Source organism: Apiospora kogelbergensis, assembly GCF_038363985.1.
Source record: "Apiospora kogelbergensis strain CBS 113332 chromosome Unknown utg000001l_segment0_segment0, whole genome shotgun sequence".
Taxonomy (NCBI): Eukaryota; Fungi; Ascomycota; class Sordariomycetes; order Amphisphaeriales; family Apiosporaceae; genus Apiospora; species Apiospora kogelbergensis.
In genome coordinates, this window is record NW_027117418.1 from 7,361,892 (window position 1) to 7,384,903 (window position 23,012).

A 23,012-nucleotide genomic window follows, 5' to 3' on the forward strand; every position below is an offset into this window, starting at 1 on the left:
TTATGCTCACGCTCGCTCACTCTGCGCTCACTTGCACCGAAAGTAGCCATTAGAGAACCCACTTGTCCTCAGCCCAGCCATTCCTTCTTCGTCAGACTTTTGCAGATAGAGCAGAGGATAGCGAGGCAGACAGCAGACACTAACAGCATTTTTTTCTTTCTCTGGCTCCTCCAACCAGCGGAGTGGGTGCCGCTCTCAAGCTCCCTATGTCATGTCTTGACACACTAACAATTCTTTGTACGGAGTAGCAGATGGACAGCCACACTCTGACATCTCCCCAGCACCAGCACCAGCACCAGCAGCCGAGCCTCCTTTGATTGATTGGCCTGGAGTTGCCGACTCGCGTTTCTAGAATCAATACACATGCCTTCCTTCTGCAGTCCATCTCAATTGATTGTGTCTATCTCGACCATTTACATTTGCAAAAGAATAAACTTTGGTGCAGGACGTAATCAGAGCAAACAATCCGTATATCATGGTTGTGACCAGCCTTTTCAATTGTGTCTATCCCCTATCTCACGAGCGAGCAGCGTTCACAATTGAGTGAATGACTACCTAGGTTAGCCACAAAGTGGATAATCGCGACGCTGAAAAGCGCGGAGCCGGTAGCCTTTCTCTTGCAGTATTCCATCTGCATCAGCCATCCACCCGCTAACTCCACCACCGGGGCGAACCTAGCACCAACTGTCTCTCGCAAGTCCAGACTTGGGTAAGGCTTCTCTTCTTCTTCTTTTCTCCCCCGGTAGTCGCAGTGAGCAGCACTTTTCCTCTTCCCTTTCTCTCTCTCTCTTTCGACTTTGCTGTCCATTCTCCTATAGACTCGGTTGGCTTCCGCAGCAAGAAACCCCCGTTTTGAATGGACAATCGATCAACCATTCACAATACCCATCTAACCTGATCAACCGATTTCACGTCTACTACTCTACGTTCGACTTTCCAATACCTGGTTGATGTTTACTCAACGAGCACTTGGGAAAACCAGCTGGCTCCAGTGTCTGTGTTGAAAATACCCAGCCTGGGCTCCGACGGTTACTGCCTTTGACGCCACCCTTTCAACATCGACCAAGTCTCCTCTTGGCTTTGGAGGACTAATACGCCAGCTCCCAAGAGGAAACAGCAACTCCGTCACCCAGGCGTTCTCAGAACCACGACGATTTCACACGGCGCGCCAGATCCACCCAACCACCATCATCATGTCTTCTGATCTATCTGACGACGACATGCCCTTGGCACGCCCCAATGGCAAGCGTAAGTATTTTCCCGATTCTTTCTGGACCCATTCCAGATCGCGTAATGCGACTGCCCACGATGCGGTAACCCGCGCCTCCAACCACATCACCTCGCATCCCTCGAACCGACCCCATTTACGCGCCTTCCACCGTGGCCGGCCCTCGCTCGAATCGATTTATCCTGGTGCCTCGCGAATCAAACTAATTCTATTTTATTTTAGTCTCGGCTGATACAATCTCAAAGTCGGAGGACAAGGCTATGGACAAAGGCGATTCGGCAGGAACTCCCTTGGCTGCTCCGGTGTCCATCCGTAACGGCCCCGTTACGGATGGCGACGCGATGGATGTAGACAGCCCTGCAGTCAACGGTCACAAGCGGAAATCACGGGCATCGCTCAACGCAAAACCCAGCTACAAGGACGAATCTGACAGTGATGACCAACCTATGGTATGCACCTGCCTTTTGTTCATCAATGCGCCTGTATCGAACAACAGAAGCCACTGACACATTTTTTTCTCCTTCAGCTCAAACGCCAAAAAAGAAGACGGCCGTCGCAGACGATTCTGAAGACGATGTGCCCTTGACTAAGCGATTACCGCCCAAGGCTACCAAAAGCGATTTAATGGATGTGGACTCGGATGACGACGACAAGCCTCTGCATGTGCAACTGGCCCAGAAGAAGAAGGCTATCGAGAAATCCGCAGCAAAAGATGCCAAGAAGCCCACACCGAAAAAGAAGGTTGTTAAGGACGAATCTGACTCAGACCCGCCTCTCGCCAGTGCCAAGGGTAAGAGCCGACAGTCAAACGGTGCCGTTAAGAAAACAAACGGCGTCAAGAAGGAAGAGTCCGATTCGGACGCGCCCATTCGGAAGAAGGTGAAACCTGCACCTGCCAAGGGCAAAGCTGCTGCACCTGCGAAGGGTAAAGCCGCTGCTCCAGCTAAGGAGCAAGGCCGCTGCCCCTGCTGCTAAGAAGGGCGCGAAGGCCAAGAAAGAGGAAAGCGAGGAGCCCGCGGGAGGCGAGGAAGAGGAGTTCGAATGGTGGAATGCGCCTAAAAAGGAGGACGATTCTACCAAGTGGGAGACCCTTGAACACAACGGAGTCATGTTTCCTCCGCTGTACGAGCCTTTGCCCAAGAACATCAAACTGTACTACGACGGTACGCCCCTCGTCCTTCACCCAGACGCCGAAGAGGTCGCAACTTTCTATGGTGGTATGCTCCATCAGCCTCACCACGTGGAGAACCCTACATTCCAGAGCAATTTCTTTGCCGACTTCAAGAAAGTGGTTGATGAGACCGGTGGTGCCAAGGATAAGCAAGGAAACAAGGTTGCCCTCAAGAGTTTCGATAAGCTCGACTTTAAGCCCATCTTTGAATATCTACAAGCCCAGAGCGAAATGAAAAAGAACCGGAGCAAGGAGGAGAAGAAGGCTGAAAGCGAGGCCAAGAAAGAACTCGAGAAGCCGTACAATTTCTGCAAGTGGGATGGAAGGACCCAGAAGGTTGGCAACTTTCGAGTCGAACCCCCGAGTCTGTTCCGCGGCCGTGGCGAGCATCCCAAAACCGGTAGGCTCAAGTTGCGTGTGTCGCCTGAGCAAATCACCATCAACATCGGCAAAGAGGCCAAGGTGCCTTCGCCTCCGCCTGGTCACAAGTGGAAAGCTGTCCAGCACGATAAGACGGCTACTTGGCTGGCTATGTGGCAGGAGAACATCAACGGCGCGTACAAATATGTCATGCTTGCCGCGAACAGTGATGTCAAGGGACAGGCTGATTTCAACAAGTTTGAAAAGGCGCGTGAGCTCAAGAAGCATATCGACAAAATCCGCAGGGACTACACCCGGGATCTCCGCGCAGAGGTTATGGCGGATCGACAAAGAGCTACGGCCATCTACTTGATCGACAAGCTTGCTCTGAGAGCTGGTAATGAGAAGGACACGGAAAACGAGGCCGAGACGGTTGGTTGTTGCTCTCTCAAGTACGAGCATATCACATTACGGGAACCCGACACCGTCATTTTCGACTTCTTGGGCAAGGACAGTATCCGTTACTATGACGAGGTAAAAGTCGAGCGCCAAGTCTTCAAGAACCTGAAGATGTTCAAGAAGCCGCCCAAGAACGAGGGCGACGACGTCTTCGACCGACTCACCACCTCGTCTCTGAACAAGCATCTGTCCACGTATATGAAGGGCTTGACTGCTAAGGTGTTCCGTACCTACAATGCCTCGTATACCATGAGCAAGCTGCTCGGCGAGATGGAGGCAAACACGCATCTGACCATGGCCGAGAAGATTGCCGTCTACAACAAAGCCAACCGCGAAGTTGCCATCCTGTGTAACCACAAGCGAACCGTTGGTGCCAACCACGAGGCGCAGATGGAGAAGATGAGCGACCGTATCAAGGGACTCAAGTACCAGAAATGGCGCACCAAGGCTATGATGCTGGCTGTAGACCCCAAGCAGAAAAAGAAGAAGGGCGCCGATTACTTTGCCCTTGACGAAGATCTCGATGAGCAATGGATCCAGGACCACATCAAGTTCTTGGTGGAGGAGCAACGAACCAAGACGACGAAGAAGTTTGAGAAGGACAACGAGAAACGCAAGGCCGACGGTGAGAAGCCGCTTCCCGAGAAAGAGCTCAAGGCTAGACTTAAGGAGGCCGATGAGCTGGAGAAGCAGCTGAAAAAGGAGGCCAAGACGAAGAAGGTGGAGCCCGAGGGCAAGTCGCCGTCGGTCGAGAAGTACGAGACGGCCGTCAAGAAGATCGATGAGCGTATCCACACTCAAGAGATCGCTGCCGCCGACCGAGAGGGTAACAAGGAGGTTGCCCTAGGTACCTCCAAGATCGTAAGTTAATACCTGCCGACTGCCCGCCCCCTTCTGATGAAGTTGCTGTACTGACTTTCACTTGACAGAATTACATTGATCCCCGCTTGACCGTTGTCTTCTGCCAGAAGTTCGATGTCCCCATCGAGAAGTTCTTCTCCAAGACGCTGAGGGAGAAGTTTAACTGGGCTATCAAGTCCATCCAGGACGACCAGTGGGAGTTCTAAGCACCTTGCTCGGATTTATTGCTTTCGCCCCTATCTCATCCGAACCCACAAGCACCTATCCAACCCATACTTACACCACCATGTTATATTTGTATATTTGTACCATCACGCATATCCTACGGTCCGCGGAGGTGATGAGACCTCAAGATAGTTTAGCTGGACTCAGCAGATCCAGCAGATCTAGCAGATTCTAGGCTTATTACAGTCTTTTTGGCTTGTGTGCCAACTCAGCATCCGTATCAAGAGACACACTCCCACTGGCAGGCCACACGCACTTCACGTGCCATGGCCTTGCCAAGTGAGAGAGTGCCTTGGCGAGCTGTGTAGTGCCTTCGCTTGGCCTATCTGCGTCTATGAATCATCAAAGCGTCTGCATTGCGTTGCATCAGGGGAGTTCTCGTCTTAGGAGGTTCTGGCTGGTCATTCGACCTTCAACCCGTCATGGTATCGGCCGTCCTCTTCTCCCGCCTTGCATATAGAAGCAATAAAAGACGTAAATTAACTTTATCTGCTAGTGTCCTCGTATCGATAATGCAATTGTGATTTAATCTGTGATATCTTGCCATGGCTGCCTACTTCTGACATGCTCTCATATTCAGGCAAGGGACTCAAGGACTCAAGGTGACTACGTGGAAGGCCAGGTACAAAGAGCGACAAATATCCCTCCAGGATACCGGAGATAGGAGTGTTTCGGCAACCAGTTTCGCTCACAGTTAAGCGGTAAGCATGAATTGCTATGGTAAAAAGCATAGGAAGGAAGGAGTCAGGGGATATCTCAACCAACGAACAGGCACTCACAAAAAGTAGAGAGACCTGCTCTTTCCGTCTCTGGTCTACACGGGTAAACCGGCATTCGAGGAGCAGATAGCGTATGGCATGACCAACACCAGGAATAATCCTGACTCATGCCTGCGCCAACACTGTTGGGAGAGAAGTTCCCGCGGAACCGACGGGGGCCGACAACCCCTGACGGTTGGCATAGGTTCCGTTCGAGCAGATTCCGTTACATTAATAAATGACTCAAGCAAGGTGGTTTGTTTCTCGTCTTCCCACCCCGTGGTGTGTTGTGATACAATACATATACTCGCTTGCTTGACTTTCCCATCTCCAAGAAAAGCTGTAGGTTATAAATGTTATTATGATCAATTTAATTCATTTGCCTAAATAACTACGTAATTATCTGTATGTCTAAATCCGTGTGTGCTGTGTTTTCCCCTGCCCGGCCGTTCGCCTAGTGATGAATTTGTCTATGAATCATGTGTACCAACCAGCCAACACCCACGTCACGCCCCGAGATCAAGTATATACATTAGACGGTATACGAGCAAATTGTTATGCTGTCTGTTGCTGTTGTGCACTTGTTTCTCGCACAGAGCGGGAACGCAATATCGTATTCAAAGCACATGCTTGGTGCTGTTGGTGAACGTTGCCTGGGTGTATACCTTGAGCAGGTCATCCCTCCACCATCATGTCGTCGGGATATTAATGGCATGTTTGTATACTCTTTCCCCAAGCCCAGCAACGCCGTGTAGCCAACCCCGCTACAAGACCAGGTGTGTGTAACACAAAACGGCAAGATCAGTGTAGGGTCGTGGAACAAGAGATTGCTGGTCTTTTCCTTTCTCTTATTTAGACGATTTTGTAAACCCTCTTCGCAATGAAGAAGCAGCCCAACCCGAACATGAGGAGACCCGCCGTGATACACCAGAACCAGACGAGGTCTCCTTCGTACTCTTGGCCAGGAACCCAAACGTTCATGCCCCAGAGACCAGTAATGATGTTCATGGGAAGCACGATGGTTCCCAATACGGTAAGCTTGCCGAGCGTGTCGGCCGTCTGCTCGGACCGCTCGTTCATGCGGATGTTGATCTGCGCCAGGTAGTTGCCATGCGACCGCGCCAGGATCACCTCATAATGGCTCAGGTTGGACGTCATAGTCACAATATGGTCCTGAATATCGCCCAGGTACAGCCCGATCTCACTCCGCGGCGCCACCTCCCAGTGCTCGTTGCAGCGCTTTGCGAAACCCTTGATGACGTCGGCCTTGTTGCCCAGCAGCCGGTACAAGACCATGACCTTCTTGCGGCAGCTACCGACACGCTTGAGCATGTCGCCGTCCGACGGCACCTCAGCCAACGTATCACCCGCGATGCTCTTCTTCTCACTGGCATCTTTGTCCTTTCGACCATCCCTCAATCGGTTGTCCTCACCATCTGGACCCCCGCCCCTATGTGACATCAAGATTGCGTCATCAATGTCGTCGACCTCTTCCTCGATTTTCTGGATGAGCGGCACAAAGACGTCGGTAATGTCGTCGATAATAGCGTACGAGATCCAATCGGCACTCAAGACCATGTAGTCCTTTAGTTGGCGGATACGTCGCCGTACATTGGCGGGATGTGGCGTCTGTTGGAAGTGGAAGGATATCACGCCCTCCCGAAATACAACGAGGTACAGGTCCACAGGGTCCAAGTGGGTAGCCGAGTCGGCGTCCTGATCGAAAGAGCGGTAATTGACAAAGTAGTAGTGGCGGAAGAGCTCAACCTTCTCACGCTGCTCCCGCAACATGATATCCTCGGAAGTCAGGGGATGGATGCCGAACGTTTTCTGGATGACTTTCATTTCAGCCTCCGTCGGAGACAAGACGTCGAGCCACCACACAGGCCGGTCGCCATAGCGGATGGGTTTCTCAGGCCTGGGGCTGGGCGACTTGGTGGCTGGTGATTTGAAGCCCATAGGGAAACCCATCGGCGTGCCCTCACCGGACTGATGTCGTGATGGCATAGACGAGGGTGCGTGCTCGAAAGGCCGAGAAGCATCAGTAGATTCGTGGCGAGTTTCACGATTGGAGAAGGACATAGATGGCACCTTCGACAAGGACCCCCGTTCCTGAGCGAGGAAGAGATATGGGGATTTGTTATGGTGGGCATCTGCTCCAACTCGTCGTCGTCGTCGGATTCCGACGAATCGGACAGTATCGGCCGCTCCGGGACAAACAGGTCCTTGAAGCTGGCATCGGGCTGCACCAGCTCCGAAATGGTCTGGCTGTGGATGGTGCTTTGGAACTCTTCGTTGAAGTAGGTGAAACGGTAGGGGGCATCTTCTTCAGCCCGGAACCACCCTTTGTGTATCGGCCGGAGTCTACCGTTGATGAGCTGAGGCTCCGTGATCTTCTTGATGCGCCGCTCGTCACTGCGGCCTTCCACCTCCATTCTACTCCACTCCTCCAAGATGGATAGATCGGGCCATTTCTCGCGACGACGTCTGCGGCGCATGTTATTTCGCTGATCCCGCGCCTGGTTCAGCTCGTCGTCTGCTATCTCGGACATACCCTCCTGCGGGAAGCAGACATCCTCCTGAGCCTCGAGCGCAATGGTATGGCGGCGTTGGAAGTTGGGAGATCCTTGCAGAACGTCGCCCGTATCCTCGTCACCGAGACTATTCACATCATCCTTGGATGCTGACGCCAACTGATCCAGCATGAGCTCATCTCCAAAGTTGACATCCATGCGGTCCATGCCACCCATCCGCGGGGACCCAGGCATGGATGGCGGATAGTTTACATTGTAGCGTTCAGTCCCCGGGGTTGGGGGGCCCAACAAGCCCGAATTGCCGCGCCAACTGGATTTGCTAGAACCGCGATGCAGGCTCTCCCGGCGCTGTCGGGCACCCCAGCTACCTATGCCATCGTTTGAGCCATAGACCTTGGATGATGAATCGGTCCTGTCAGTGCCCGGAAGGAGTGGCGCGCTCTCGCTCATGCGCGCAACGTCCTCTGGGTCCTCCTCGACATGGACGTCTTCCATTGGGTTGGTATTATTATAGGCAGTACGGGGTCTGGGAGTCTGCTGGTTTCCCCTGATCGAGAGAGTTGGAACGAGGCAGCTAGGATCGTGGAGGGTCGCCGAGGCCTCGAGCCCCAGGGGTGCTCGCGGTGGTCTAACAGGGCTTCGCTTTCGATGCTGGTGTTGCTTAGGTTGCGCCCGCGCATGTAGAAGTCGTTGGGGCGGGTAGGCGGGGACTCGTTGCCATTCCTGCGCGGCGATGATGGGCCGCCCTCTTCATCAGCGGGTGCTGCAAAGGACTTGCGCCGCGGTCGCCGGTGCTTTCGGCCGCCTCTGTGCTTCTTTTTCTTGGGCACTTGCGAGCCTGGCGACACATTGGAGGATGCGGCCGGGGTTGCCTGCGATGGACCAGCGACTGTTGGTTTTGGCTGGTTCAGCGGTGCAAAGGGGTTGCCGGAAGAAGCCATTGCGCCGCCCTCTCCTCGGATCTATCTTATCAATTGCTGGTGGGCTGTTTTCCCTAGGCGCAGATTGACAATGACATTGACATTGACAATGTGGCGGATTGTGATTGGGAATCCCAGACAAAGAATACCGGGCTAAATAAAAAAGGAAGTCGTTCTGGAGCAGTGCCGGGGATGCAAAATAGGAATTTTCGGGAATGGCCAGGTTAAGCTGCAAGCATGCGCTGGACGTACGGCAGCCAGAATCGAGATTCGAGAAAGCAGTATTCCTAATCCAGGACCTGTAAGCCGCTGATAGGTTTTATGGGAAATGGATATGTATGTACTGTACTGCTCATCGGTCCAGGTTCAGGTCCAGGTCCAGGTACGATACCTTGAGATTACGGTGGCCTATCCCATTCTAGGTCTAGCGTTCGTTCCTGGCTGTAGAGATCCGTTTCCTGCATCAATGATGGGCTTGGGGAACACAGGACATGCGCTGGCGATCAGTGGCCTGTTTGTGGGATTGGATGTAAGTGTAGAGAAGAAGAAGAGGAAGATGGAAGAGAACCCAGAAGAGTGTCTTTGAATACGTACCAAAAAAGGCGGTGATTCGGTCAGGCCTGACGAGTCTCATTTTTATTACCGCGTTTTCATGATTAGGTTGAACTCTATTCGGAATGCATCTTTCGGAGACTGCAGGACCGCTGAGCAGATGCTGAGGTCAGCTCCCTTCCCAGTACTTAGACTTCCATCCGATAAATGCAAGCTGTAGGTACCTACAGCACTGGATCCTCGGCACGATACTGTCTCTACTGACTGGCTGAGGCGGGACTGTGCGAAATACGTCATCGTTTGGTTTCCCCCAGATAGGAGACTTGTGAGTGGTCGTCGGTCACGTACGGCCCGCTTAGGTGGTGCTGCTGGCTTGTACGAGGTTCTGCCCCCTTCAACTAGGCTACCTTCAACAGCTGTCACCCATCATGCCAAGATTGAACGCGTTACCGTAAATCTCACGAGGACATATCATTGTTTCCACAATTGTTCTACTGGCAATTACCTCTCTATTTTCAATAACCCGACGCAAGTGCCAACTGTACCAGCTATCACTTGCCAGCTCATGTGCGCAGAGTGACCAATGTTAGCGGGTGCGCCGGCTTTGGATCCATGTTGAAGTTATTACAGTTATTGCCATATTGAGAGATAACATCCACATCTACATAGAAGCAGTAGGTTTGGACTTGCAGTTGGCAATATTCAAACTTCAGATAGATATTTCTTTACTTTTCATTTCCACAAAACTGCAATGCGAGCCTTGATCTTCGGCTCATGTGGTATCAAAGTAGACCCCTATTGACCCCTGCCAAGACTGCCACACGTCCAACTGAATACGCCTAAAACGCCATGTTTTCCTTTCGGTAGTCCTCTTGCTTGCCATATACTAGTACAAGCCCTCATGTAAGCCCGGCCGATATTGCCGAATGGATATCTCCGTGATCTCTATCGCTGGGGCATGAACTGGGCACGTAAGCCCATGATGGTCTGCCGCTCGGCCTCGGGGAGCTGGTCGATCGTAGCTTGAGGCAGCTCCAAAACCATCTTCATGAGCTGCTCTGGATCTTGCGTCGGTGGCAGTCCTGATGCCGCGGGTGCCGGCGCGTAACTCGGCTGAGGTGCCGCCACAGGGGGCGCAAACGGAGCGCCAAGTGGCGGAGTTGAAGTAGCCACTCCGGGGAAGCCAGGCATCACTGAGGGCGGGTAGCCTGCAGGCGGCGCCTGAGCGGGAGGAGGCGCATTCTGATCGACGACAGAGTGAATCGTTTCGGGCGACACCAGTCCCATGAGTAGGAGAGCCTGAAAGATGGCATATGATAGCTGCGGGGCCTGATTGAGGAGCTCGGTGGCGCGTCCAGGGTCGGTCGTAGCCAGAGACTTCATCTGTGTGAGGATGTCCAGAAGCTGGGCCGGAGGCAGGGTGTGTAGAGTTCGCGAGATGGCATCGTGAAAGCTTACTCCCGGGGGCAGCTCCTTTCCGGGGGGCAGAGGAGGCAGCGAGCCGGCAGGTGCAGACTGGGGTGCGGCATTGGCGACACCATTCGAGTGTTGACCGTACGACCCGGTGTTGGCGGCGTTGCTCGGCCCAGACTTGTCGTCTTCCTGGTCCACGCGACCCTCTGTACTGTAGTCGACGCGCAATTTGCGGTTCATGACTTCGTAGTCGTTCAAATTTCTGACTGCCGAGGCTGCCGAGTCTGAGACGCGAGAAAGTCAGTATTCTAGGAGAGCCAGAGCTTCTTCTTCAATGAAAACCCACCTGCGTCTGGATATTCTGCAAAGCCAAAGCCCTTGGGTCGGCCTGTTTCTCTGTCGTATACGAGTCGGAAATTGAGGACCTTGCCTGCCGTGTTGAAGATTTCGGTGATCTGCTCTTCGGAGAGGCCTGTCGGAACGAAGACGATTAGTGGGTGGTTGCTTTGGAACGGGTGACGAGGCGATGCGCGGGAGTAAAATTGGCGGTGGACTCACCATAGGGGATATTTCCCACAAAGACAACTCGCGACGGCGGCTTGGAGGACATGTTGACAGACACTATGGAGCTCGTTCGCGCGGGTCTAATGCAACAAAGAAAAGGAAGCGATTGTGTATGCGGACTGCGACTTCACGCGCAGCTCACTCGTAGGCTAAGGTCGGGATCACACGTCCAAAGTCAAATACAGCGAGCTACAGGGAGTATCGTCACTGTATTATGATAGGTGTTCTTCAGGTGAATAAGTCAGGAGCAATATGCCTCAATCCCCAAGCCCAAATTGGTATGCTTTCTGCTCTTCCCGGACCAAATCTGCAGTCGGTCACAAATGATGCTGGCAAGAGACTGGATCGGATCGCAAACATGCAGCTTGCGGCGGTTCAATGGCAGAAACGACCGTTTGGATAGATGGACATGGACATGGACATGGACTTTTAGGTGCTCTACACGTAAAATGCCTGGCCCCACTTAACCGACACAGAAGACAGACGCAAACGCCGGCCCATCGCCCCTGCTCCGGAAAAAGATTAGGCCCTTTCGCCATGATGTTGCCTGTTTGGGTTAGCTCTGTGGTTCGACAAGCTTAGAAGCCTCAGAAGCTCCCACCCTTGCGGAATGGGACCAGCAGAGAAGAGCTCCAATCAAGCGCACGGATCATTGGCCATGGTGGGCTCGACCTTCTTGCCGAGATCATCACTTTTCGACTTCAAGCTCCAGTGCTCCCTCCCGGTCAGACCAATCGCCTCAACAAGGCCAATTCGACTGAAGCAGCCCGACAAAGCCTTCCTCAGGCCATATTCAGACTTGACGGTCCAGCTTGCCAGCATGTCTCGGAGCCCGCTCGATCAGCTGCAGGCCATGGCCCGCCGTGCCCGCATGTCCGGAGGAGGTGGAGGCGCTCCCAACCCTCGCAATGCCGCAGGCATCGCCGCCATTGCCGCCCTCGGTATTGGTGGCACCATGCTCTTGCAGAACTCTCTTTTCAACGTCGATGGTGGTCACAGAGCTATCAAGTACCGGAGGATAAGTGGTGTCAGCAAGGAGATCTACAGCGAAGGTTTGTCCCGTCTCCGGCGTCCACTTCTCGACTGGATCCAGCTTGCTCACAACGTCTACTACTGCAGGAACGCATCTGAGAATCCCCTGGTTCGAGACATCGATCGACTACGATGTGCGCGCAAAGCCGAGAAATGTGTCTTCACTCACAGGCACCAAGGATTTGCAGATGGTGAACATCACCTGCCGTGTGCTGTCTAGGCCAGAGGTCGCCGCTTTGCCACAAATCTACCGAACGCTTGGTCAAGACTACGACGAGCGTGTCCTGCCCTCGATCGTCAACGAAGTCTTGAAGAGTGTGGTTGCGCAGTTCAACGCCAGCCAGCTGATTACACAACGTGAGATGGTGGCCAGACTGGTGCGAGAGAACCTGTCGCGACGAGCGGCAAGATTCAACATCCTGCTGGATGATGTCTCGCTCACGGTAAGTCCTTCGCGGCATGAGTCAGTAAACTTCTATGATACTAACAAGGCAATACAGCATCTTGCTTTCTCTCCCGAATTCACAGCGGCTGTGGAGGCCAAGCAAGTGGCGCAACAGGAGGCGCAACGGGCCGCCTTCATCGTCGACAAGGCACGGCAGGAGAAGCAGGCCATGGTTGTCCGCGCCCAGGGTGAGGCTCGCTCGGCGCAGCTTATTGGTGATGCTGTCCAGAAGAGCAAGTCCTATCTGGAGCTGAAGAAGATCGAGAACGCTCGCCTTATTGCTACATCGCTCCAGGAGGCTGGCGGCCGCAACAGACTGATGCTCGACTCGGAAGGCCTTGGTCTGAACGTGTTCGGCGACGAGTCTAACAAGAAATAAGGTACTGGGCATGGATTGGGGTTGCAAAAGGGCGTCAGACATCTCCCCTGTATTCTAGGAATTTAATATATTGTAAAGTAGGTCTTCGATGACCATGTCAGCTCCAAAGCACATTATGACAGATGACGGGCGAGGCTCTTCTGATATGTTGCAGACAAGGATTTTGCCGCAAAAAGTGCTGCCGCCATCCAAGCGATCTGACCAGAGGCAACAGTGCCTGGTTGGTACTGGTAGAAAGGGTGTGCCCATTGTCGGAGTAGTCGTATATGTACATATATAGCAGAGCGACCCCACACCGCAGTCACTAACCTTCTAACTCTAGCCAACCCCACCATGACCAGGCCGCAGCCAGTGCTCTCTGTCTGCCTTCCGCCGTTTCGATCATCAAGCAAACCGAACGAACTCATCTCCGGTCACCCTCTCTTTTTCTTCATAAATCCAGGGCGGCACAACCATTTCCTTTGAGCGCCAGAGTCGTCTCTTCTCCTTCTACTTCTGTCCACATAGCTTCATCATAGTCGGTCATTTACAGCAGCAACCGCTACCATGCTTATCAAGTAAGTACGAGAGAAAGCTACCCCTCCAAGACCGAATCCGACGGCCATCGCCTCGGTTGCCTACCTGCCTATTCGCAGCGCATGCATCTGTACTGTGCTGACATTGCTCGACCCAAAAGAGTTCGTACCCTGACGGGCAAGGAGATCGAGCTCGATATTGAAGCCGACTACAAGGTCTCCCAGATCAAGGAGAAGGTGGAAGAGAAGGAGGGCATCCCGCCCGTCCAGCAGCGACTCATTTTCGGAGGCAAGCAAATGTAGGTCGCGGTCCCCATTCCCCGGTCTGCGTGCGTCCCGCCCACGCTTCTTGCGCGCCTTGCGCTCCTGCCCATTTTCTCTTGGCGCTATCCGTAGCTGACCAACCTCTTCCGCTTCCAGGACCGACGACAAGACGGCGGCCGAGTACCTGCTCGAGGGCGGCTCAACACTACATCTGGTCCTGGCTCTTCGAGGAGGACGATAAACTCCCCGTTGACTAGCAAAGCACGCCCCCCGGCCTTACCACACGACGAACAAATCCAAGCAGAGAATCATGGCCATTTGTGGATATGGGAAGCTCTACCCATGACTCTGGTGCTATCAATATTGCACCCCCTTCTTTCAGTTGGGTGTATGCAGAGTAGTGCGCAAGAACTCAGTATGATGGGCTGCCAGGAGGCCGGAAAAGGGAGTGCCTCTTGCCCCCTTCGAGAGCAGGATTTTGCGAACAATGAACGAAGGATAGCAGAATAAATCATGTTTCTTTGGGCGTTACATGGCGTCATCTTTCAGGGTTCCCTTCGAATAGAAATGTCTGCGGATTTGCCAGGTTCAATTCAAGCTGTGCCACACCCAAAATCCCTCTGTTGCGACTTGCCAGAGTGATCACGACGTCGAAGAGAGCCAAGCGAAACAATACGCGCAGGCGTATGGCAAGGTAAGCCGTATGATTATGTCAAAACAAGATAAGGGACAATGTGTGGATTATATGCATACTTTCATTGTTGACAGCCATGTTCAGTATCCTTACAACTCTACTTAGGGCCGGCCACAGTGTTCGATCACACCAGATATTTGGATATCGTTACATCGTCGAGTGGTATGAGATTCGCCTGTATATACTAGAAGAATGTCAGCCATGGTCCATCCAGGGATTATCACTGCCGGCCTTCAGCTGGACACATATGCTAGTTACATCGGGTTTTTCTGATATAGGGGCAGGGAGTACAATATATTGCAAACACCATGAGTCAATAATTTGTCCACGGCTTTCTCTCCGAGACTCGCCCGGTGTGTGTACAACGAACTCAAGTTTGCAAAACAGGAATAATACCAACGAGTACCCTTCCATGCTTTTTGAGTCTCAATAGTAGACAGAGGTAAAGCAAACAGTCCGTGGGATGGGGTACGCACAAAGCAAGCATATATTGGCATATTGGCTTGCAGAAGAGGGAAGCAGGTCAGCAACCTCTGCTGATGCAACTTAGGGTGTTACGTGCTGGATGCATGGCGTGGAGAGAATACTGCTAACGCGACCCTTCTTTTTACCCAGATACCTGTTAACCGTCGTCTTCCACTCTCTGGTGACGGACGAGCTTTTCGTCACTGGGAATTGCTAGCCATCACTATAGCACCTCAACCGCCACCCACTCGGTTTCATATAGAATGAGGAGCAGAAGGATAAAAAGAGATAAGTGTAGGTTGCTAGTCTTCCCTGATACTTGCGAGTGGCTGAACCACAGCAGAAACGCGGGATGAGAAAGAGGGCCATACATCCGGTACCGCGGTCTGGTGAATAAAATGGACGACGATGTCATCTTGTTGCCTGTCATCCTCAAGGTTATGAAGAAAGCCAGTGGCCAGTCTCCTGTTGGTACATTGATCTGTCGAAATCTACTTGCTCCTATATCTGGAGTAGTGAACAAAACAAGGATACGGGCCCGACTGCACTCCGACATATGCGGGTACAGACGAAAACCGCGCAGACTTTCGTGTCTCACATGTTGAAATGCATTGCTGCAAGTCAACGATGACGAGAGCCATAGGTATTCCTTACAGCTGTCAGATGTCGGCTAGCGCGCTCTGTCATGGCTGGTCCATATGTAGGAGTTCGTGTATCGCGACGGGGAAGAAAGCGGAAAGAGGCTGGTTTCGTCTTGATAACAGAAACACTAGCAAGTCTTCACACGGGCAAACCAATTCTCTGATGGAGCCATAGTATACTCAACTGGTACCAAGCAACGACAACACCTACCAGACTTGTTGAATGTATTTGCGCCCGAGCGAAGCAGTAAAGGTCGGAGTGTTACAAGACATGTGAGAGCCATGAAGTGTGTAATCGAGCAACTGTCAAGACGTGGATCACCACTTAAATTTCTAACGACGACCGCATGCTATGCTGTTTCCCTGTTATACAATCAAATTTATCGGGTATATCTCTTCAGATACCAAACCCTGGACGACTCGCCCCTTCCAAATGCCCCGGCACTCGCTGCTTGGTTTATGCATATGAACCCTCTTGTTCTCTCTGTTTAGATAATGTAAATCCCAAAATGATGCCCCTGAGCGCCTGCCTAACCGACTGACCCATTTCCCCGAAGATTTGGGGGAAATATAATGACGAATAAAACTAAAAACAAACGCATCGCCCATCAGTACAACCAACTACTGCCACCGAGCATCCTGTCTCCGCGGGAAATAAGACAGGCTCGCAATGAACAGTTTTAACTAGGCCGAGCTTTAGCCTTGGGCCTCATGAAAACATCCACGGCCTTCCTCTTCCGAGGCATCGTGGACTTGAGGGGTGGGCTTGCGGCCGAAGCCCTCGGGGGACTACCAGGCGGAGAATTGGCGGGAGCTTGGCGAACATGTGTCTCCACGCGGCGCACAGTCGATGACGATGGGGCACCGCTGCGTTTTCCGGGCAGAAGAGGCCGCGAAGTGGAGGATCTGCTCGGCTCCGGCTTGCAGTTGGGTTCGTCGTCGAACATGGCTTCCAAGTCATCCTCATCCAGTCCGCCGCCTCCATCCCCGAACACACCGTCGTCGTCGTCGTCAAGGTCCGAATCGGACACAACCGTAGGCCCCTTGCCAGACTTGATACTCCGGAGCCGTGCTTCGGCTTCTTCCAGACTCTTGCCTCCAAAATCGCGGCCCGGGAAGTTCCGTCTGCTTAGCGTTGGAGGTTGTATCTTCATGGACGGCTGTGATTTGATCCTTGCCTCGTTAACCATGCCCTGGGGCGCATGCTTGATCTGACCTTTGTTGACCCGGAGAGCGTTCATCGGGGTCGCGATTTTGTTGCGGTTGTGCATCTCCTTCGCCTCACGCTTGACCTTGCGCATCACACCCTGCGCCGTCGTTACTTTGGTCCGCGTACCCCCGGTAAAGCGCAGTTCTCCTGTATCGTTGCCACCTCCCCTGCGCCCAGTGGACCCCTTCTTGCTGTCACCCGTGAACCGGGAGTCCTTGGGCGGCTGGGGCAGCTTGCGGCGATCGAACGTTACGATCTTGCTCGTGTTGCCCTCTTTTTCTCTTTGATGCCGGCGAAGGCGCTGCGGAGCTTCTCGGCGGCCTCGGCCTTGTTCTTCGCGTCTATGCGGGCGTACTTGGCATACACCTTGTGCCATAGTTCGGGCCTGAGGGGACGAGGTTCTCCTTCTTATGGAGGGCCGGGAACTTTTTATCGATCAGGCGCAGCCATTCTTTTCGGTGTGTCCTTCGAGGTGCGGCGAGGCTTCTTCGAGGGCGCGCAATTGTGCCGCCGAGTCGATACGGATAATGATGGGGTGAATTAAATCGTAGTGTGCCGATCCGATATCTCGAATATCTTGAGGTTCGTTAGCAGGAGCGCAGGGAGGAGGACTATCCTCCTTTTCTTGAATCATGGCGGTAAAGCGGCAAAGTGCTGGAAGGTTTCGCAAAGGGTAGCAGCTGGCAGCGAGGGAAAGAAGGTCTTATCGTAAGATGTCCATATAGATATGGAGGTAAAACCAATGCAGGTAAAAACAACAGAGGCAAGAACAATGAATGAGGACGACTTAAAGACAGCGAAGAGCGTTGAATACAAGCACATACCTCGAACATTTTTTATACACACTGCCGTGCATAAATCCACGAGAGATTTGACCATTTTGTCCCAGCAGTGCCTCGAATCGCAGGATTTCGAGATCGGAATATCGTAACTTGGATATCGGGGTGCTTGGCCTCTCAGGCGCAAGACTGACGGGAGAGGTTCGACAGCTCTAGCATAAACAAGCAGCTCTCGGACTCCAGGATGATTTCGTATATAGATTAGCAAATCAAGGGTTAATGGTTGTTCCCATTGAAGAGCAGCGTCCTATTGAGCGAAAAGTGAAGACGGGTGGCATAGCCTTTTGGGTGTCTGACATGGCTCACAAGAAGAAGCCTTGACGGAGATGACAGAGTGAAGTTGGATTGGATGTCCAAGTTTGGGTTGGGGGTTGAGGGTTCCCCGTTATTAGCCGCCCCTCCACTAAGCTACAGTACAAAGCAGCCTTCATTTGGTGCTAGCGCTGCGCTTTGCCTTTTATAATAGTACTATATATACATTCAAGAAGACCTGGAACCCCAAAATGAAAGAATGGTCTGCGTAATCTTTTGACTGTTGGGATACGGGAATCCGTGTCCTCCTGGTACGTATTCGACCTGCAAATGGTCGGGGGTAGCAGCTTCGAGATATCCTCCGTCGCCTCTTTTCCAACCACAACATCATCGTCCTGGCCAAAGAAGACGAGCAATTTGGATCCATTTAAAGGGGCGTCGGGCTGCGTTTGAGCCGAAATGATATCGCATACTTTTTTCCATGTATGCTCCTCCTTTTGCAGCGGCCCATACCGCACCGTGCTCTGGAATGAATGAACATGGCCTTGATGGTGATCAAACTGCCACTGGAGGACAGCTCCCATGTCAAACGTCTTCTCCACGCCAGCAGGCCCTACTAACGGTGATGTTTCCTGTCTCTGGTCCGCCTGTATATCTAAAGCTGGGCCTGATACGGCAACTCCAAGGGTCTGTCGGACTTTCTCACGGAGAGCTTCTTGTGACGGGGCAAGTTCGGGATTATGCATGACTTCGTCTTCGTATTCATCTGGCAAGGTGCGAATGAGGCCTGCCGGGCCGAGAAGTACCAGTGATCGGACTGATAAGGGGAAAGCGCCAGTAAACGCCAGCGAGATGGGCCCGCCTAGGGAGAAGGCGACGATAGAGAAGAGATTGCCGTCTCCCATCCAAGAGAGAGGCGACGACCCGACGGCCAACAATATCTGAGTCGCCAAAAGACGAACGTCGTGTCTGCAATTGAGCGGCGTGTCGCTATATCCTCGTCCCCAAAGATCTAGTGGCCATGTTAGATGGTGAACCGTACAATCATTTCGCATGCTACTTACCGAAAAACATGACTCGGTATCCAGAGTCAACAAGTCCTTGGGCAATCTTGGAAAATATCAAGCAAGGAGTGGCATCGCCGTGAACGAACAAGACTTTATTCCCATCCGCTGGCCCCCATTCATAGACTCGCATGGTGCCATAGAAGGTACTCACATCGCGAGCACCTGGAAGGGCGTTGGGCGGGTACGGGAGCCTATCGGCCTCTGCGGCGGAAAGGAAGGGTATCAGTGTCGTTCGGGGAGATAAGATTGTAGGAAGCGCCATGGTGCGAGGATACGCGTTGTGGAAGGAAAGCCGTTGCACGATATACGGGTGAGTGGGTGAGGTGAGAATGACGTTTGTTGAGACTGGCCGCCGTGGGACTGAGTAATAGAATGGTATCAGCTTATGATTGATGCCCCTAGTGCAGGGCCTCCAAGAAATCTGTACCTATCACGGGTAGGTATGTAGTCACGGCTCAAGGGGCAAACACCCAGCACCGCAGCTTTAGAAACCATAGTTGAGAAAGACGGTAGGTACACTGTTGTTGCCCCTATCCATTACGACAGTAAAATGCAACAAAATATTGTTATGCGGTTTATGAGCTGGCTGAAACAAATGATCAATGAATTCGCATTCCACTATGGAATTTATCTCCTAAAAAGACACTGACAGCTTCGATCAGAAGTTCTGCTGTATAGAAGAAGAACACTATTCTACCAATCATCCTGACATGGACGCTTCGCCAGAAGTCGCCCGCCTCCTTATGAATATCCACACAATGAACCCATCGCAAGAATGATTTTGATGACCAGAAGACCCCCAGCAGTTTGTTGGTATCTCCCCGTCTCCCCGAACTCCGCAAACGCCATCCAGCCGTGGTGCGATGATATAACCATACGGAATATCGCAATAAAGTGCCAATAAGTAATGTGTACATGAACCATCAAGCTCGTCGAATCACCCGCTACAATGCCGTACGCCTCGCATAGTCGTAATGATAACCATCAAACGCCTGCTTATGCTGCCGCCGCCACTGCTCTTGATGATCCGGCTATCGCTGGCTCTGGATGTGTCACCTCCTCCTCTTCTTGGCTTGCGATCTCCCCTCCGGCCTCCCGTTCCGCCCAGGCTCCCCACAGTCCACGCTTGCCGCGCACCCGGATTGGCCCGCCTAGAACGCCTTCCTTCTGCTCCACCTTGATCGCGTCCTTAGTTGCGAGAACCAAGCACTCAAAGAACATCTTGGTCGCATCTGCCTTGGTCGTCCGGTTCTCAGGCAAGAGCTCTTGGAACACAACGGAAGTTTTGGTCCGCTGCTCTTCGCTCTCGGCAGCCTCCGCTCCAAATAACTCGCGGAGGACGTGGACAGCGTGTTTCGTCCCCATAGATACCGGGCCGCTGTCGGCTGGGTGGACGATAGGCGCGGTGGTTTCGTCGAAAGCGCGCATAGTACTTTCGTCGCGAGCGTCTTCGTCATCGTGCATGGCCATTCCATCGTCGGCCGGAATTTCCAGAATGGTACCTTCTGGGCCAACACTAGGCTCGCCGAACCCTCCCTCGGGCATAGCAAGGCCATCATCTTCTTCCAGCTCCAGGCGAGGAGACTTCGATGCACCCTGTTCCTCCTCGCCCATGTCCGCAATGCCACTGTCGCGCTTTCGCTTGAGATCGTTGGCAGGGCGGATGGCTTCAATAGAGAGCAGTCCTCTCAGTTCCGGTGCCCATGGCTTGCTGCGAGCATCGCCCATTATGTTTGAAACGAAGCTTCCGCTGCTCTTCATCTCCAGGAGAGCCAGGAAATAGGGATCACGCGGGATGAAGCTTGGCGCTTTGAGGATATTGGATCTGTCTTGCTGTTGCTCCTTGATGTGAGCGCTTGTGAGCTGGGTTGCAGTGTCCAGGCCGAAAACCTTGCGCTTTTTCGCCGACTTTCGTTGCTGTTGGGGTTCCTGTACTTCGGTCTCTTGTCCAGGCTCGTATATGCTGGTGTTATTGATTCGGGTCCACTCTTCAACATCTCTTGCAATGTTCTCGTCTATGTCCGAAAGAGGGGATTCGGAAATGCGTGCACGAGCAGGCAGACCGGCGCCACCAACCTCTGGCATTGCCGACTCGTCGCCAATGTTAAATTGGAAGTCACCCTCCATCGGAATATCGCCATCGTCGTCGGCAATTCGGATCCCGCCATCTCCAAGATCCATTGCTGTAGAGGCATCGCCTTTCTGGAGGCCAAAATCGGCTTCACTAAAGACGTCATCTTCGATGGAACGAGCAGCGGGCGCGTCTCGACCCATTTCGATGCTCATATCTTTGCGGGGCTGCTCATCATCGTCGCCAAAGTCCAATACCAAGTCGAGGTCGTCGTTATCGATGATGGCAGGGCCATCGTCGATATTCATATCGTCTGCTTCAAGAAACTGGCTATTGTTGAATTCTTCTTGTAGATTGATGTTTTGGTTGCTCGGACGCCCGCGACCTCGCCCCTGTCCCTGTGAACTGCTCTGTGTCGCCTCGACGTCCATTTGCGCCAACAGCCAGTCGGCGTTCGGAGGGGGCAGGATTCCCAAGTTGTCGGCAGGCGTGATGCGATCAGGAAGCATCAATGCTTCGCGATTAGGTAAAGGGAGGTTCTCGGGAATATCATTATTGCCAGTAGAGCGAAAAGCCTCAAGTTGAAGTTAGTTGGACAGTCAGCAACAGGAGTTTGGGTATTATCACGCACCATCTTGATTTTTAGGAGGGCCTCGTTACAATCGTCAAGGAGATAACGCGCCTTGCGACTGTAGATTCGAACTACACCAAGCAGCAAGTGGCCGCTGAGTCGCAGAGCCATAGGGGCCTGGTTTGGGTCGATGATGTCTTCGACATTCTTTTGAAGGTTGGTCTGTAGGATACTGGACTTGTTGAGTCGACGTTCCAAGTTGGCTGACAGCCAGACACGGGCGAGAGGCCCGGTCTTCTGCAGCAACGTCTCGGAATAGAACATTGCGACCGCGACGGAGACGGTGATGGGCTATTCAAAACAGGTGGTGGTCGGGCAGATTAGATGTGATTCAACATGAAAGGCAACAAGCAATGACGACAGATGCGACAGCGCGTCGAGCGGTCAATGGAGGGGTGAAGGTCGTGGCGGTGATGAATGTTGGAAGGTGGAGCGTAAACAAGTACTCGAGCGCGTTGCAAGCTGTTGACTGGGGGAGTGGGAAAAATCGCGTAGGGGCTGGCGGATCAACGGTTGCTTCCTCGCTTTCGGAACCGGTCAGGCGCAAGCTTGCTGGATGGCAAAAAAAGCGCGATTTAGATGGGCTTCAAGGGATGCGACAAACCCGTCACAGGATATAATGCAATTGTAGGCGCGATCGCGACGAGAGTCAATTAGGCGATCGACGGGCAACAACGTGTAGAGCGATGAAATGGGCAGGAGTTTTAGAATTGGGAGAGAGAGGACGGAGAGCAGGGAGATGGAGGGGGACGGGGGAGCTGGGCGTGCGCGCTGTCAGTGTGTGGCTGCTTAGACTGGAAGACTGGGCCAGGAGCAAGTAGAGCACCAAAGTGAGCGTAGGCAGACGGTGAATGAGTGAGTTCATGAAAAAAAACCCAGTGGCTGGACATTGGGAGACGCTCCATCCCGGTTCCAGTGGCACGAGCCACATTATGGGGAGATTGTACGGTTTTGAGGGACTTGATTGGCTTGAGTCGCTCGCCAGCGGAGCATGATTCTATCAAGGGTAGCTCGATTCCCTGCATCTAGACTAGCTTCGTAACAAGAATCATGACGGTTGTGAATAATTGTGTGGCTGGTACTCCGTAAAAGCTGCGATTGATTGCTGCAGTAACAGACATGCATTGGTTTCGGGAGGTATGCAGTATGCGCTTCTGTTCGCATCATACCCGACATGCAGCTCTACGTTCCAACATCTAGCACTCTCCAGGAACCAGGTGCCATGCCTAAGCTGACCGATGTAATGTAATAAAACACCAGATACCTGCTCGAGTAGCAGGATAGGAGACGTCTGAACTCAGACATTAATTGTTGTCGTTGAAGTACCTGCTGGCCACTACTGACCACTTACATTACCTTCCCATAGGCATGCTAGAGCTTATTTCAACCACGCGTTGACTTACACCCTGATAAAACATTCCGTCATAGGTGGGCGAGACACATGCCGTTTATCTCCTGCACA

The 23,012-nt window shown here is 52.8% G+C and overlaps 8 protein-coding genes across 8 annotated transcripts; 2 read left to right on the forward strand and 6 right to left on the reverse strand.

Annotated features, from left to right (window-relative positions):
- Window positions 1-1,193: 1,193 nt before the first annotated feature.
- Window positions 1,194-4,285, forward strand: PG998_002377 (uncharacterized protein; the record flags this gene model as incomplete). The annotated part of the gene is made up of 5 exons (XM_066869195.1): window positions 1,194-1,248; window positions 1,451-1,677; window positions 1,772-2,107; window positions 2,160-4,079; window positions 4,148-4,285. 5 exons carry the CDS (start codon window positions 1,194-1,196, stop codon window positions 4,283-4,285), a joined length of 2,676 nt encoding a protein of 891 aa, XP_066737610.1.
- Window positions 4,286-5,914: 1,629 nt separating this feature from the next.
- PG998_002378 (CorA-like Mg2+ transporter) lies at window positions 5,915-8,537 on the reverse strand (the record flags this gene model as incomplete). Its single annotated transcript, XM_066869196.1, has 3 exons — window positions 5,915-7,002; window positions 7,167-8,170; window positions 8,230-8,537. The coding sequence occupies 3 exons, from the start codon at window positions 8,535-8,537 to the stop codon at window positions 5,915-5,917; spliced, it is 2,400 nt and encodes a 799-aa protein (XP_066737611.1).
- Window positions 8,538-10,013: 1,476 nt separating this feature from the next.
- PG998_002379 (RNA recognition domain-containing protein) lies at window positions 10,014-11,091 on the reverse strand (the record flags this gene model as incomplete). Its single annotated transcript, XM_066869197.1, has 3 exons — window positions 10,014-10,765; window positions 10,828-10,953; window positions 11,040-11,091. The coding sequence occupies 3 exons, from the start codon at window positions 11,089-11,091 to the stop codon at window positions 10,014-10,016; spliced, it is 930 nt and encodes a 309-aa protein (XP_066737612.1).
- A 774-nt stretch (window positions 11,092-11,865) lies between these two features.
- On the forward strand, window positions 11,866-12,901 carry PG998_002380 (SPFH domain/Band 7 family protein; the record flags this gene model as incomplete). Its single annotated transcript, XM_066869198.1, has 3 exons — window positions 11,866-12,097; window positions 12,165-12,520; window positions 12,578-12,901. 3 exons carry the CDS (start codon window positions 11,866-11,868, stop codon window positions 12,899-12,901), a joined length of 912 nt encoding a protein of 303 aa, XP_066737613.1.
- A 3,259-nt stretch (window positions 12,902-16,160) lies between these two features.
- Window positions 16,161-17,066, reverse strand: PG998_002381 (RNA polymerase II transcription factor SIII subunit A; the record flags this gene model as incomplete). The annotated part of the gene is made up of 1 exon (XM_066869199.1): window positions 16,161-17,066. The coding sequence occupies one exon, from the start codon at window positions 17,064-17,066 to the stop codon at window positions 16,161-16,163; it is 906 nt and encodes a 301-aa protein (XP_066737614.1).
- A 60-nt stretch (window positions 17,067-17,126) lies between these two features.
- On the reverse strand, window positions 17,127-17,324 carry PG998_002382 (uncharacterized protein; the record flags this gene model as incomplete). Its single annotated transcript, XM_066869200.1, has 1 exon — window positions 17,127-17,324. One exon carries the CDS (start codon window positions 17,322-17,324, stop codon window positions 17,127-17,129), a length of 198 nt encoding a protein of 65 aa, XP_066737615.1.
- Window positions 17,325-18,008: 684 nt separating this feature from the next.
- On the reverse strand, window positions 18,009-19,110 carry PG998_002383 (uncharacterized protein; the record flags this gene model as incomplete). Its single annotated transcript, XM_066869201.1, has 2 exons — window positions 18,009-18,793; window positions 18,846-19,110. Coding segments are annotated over 2 exons (1,050 nt in total), but the record flags the coding sequence as incomplete, so codon positions are not given.
- Window positions 19,111-19,844: 734 nt separating this feature from the next.
- PG998_002384 (sister chromatid cohesion protein 1) lies at window positions 19,845-21,814 on the reverse strand (the record flags this gene model as incomplete). The annotated part of the gene is made up of 2 exons (XM_066869202.1): window positions 19,845-21,494; window positions 21,551-21,814. The coding sequence occupies 2 exons, from the start codon at window positions 21,812-21,814 to the stop codon at window positions 19,845-19,847; spliced, it is 1,914 nt and encodes a 637-aa protein (XP_066737617.1).
- Window positions 21,815-23,012: the final 1,198 nt, after the last annotated feature.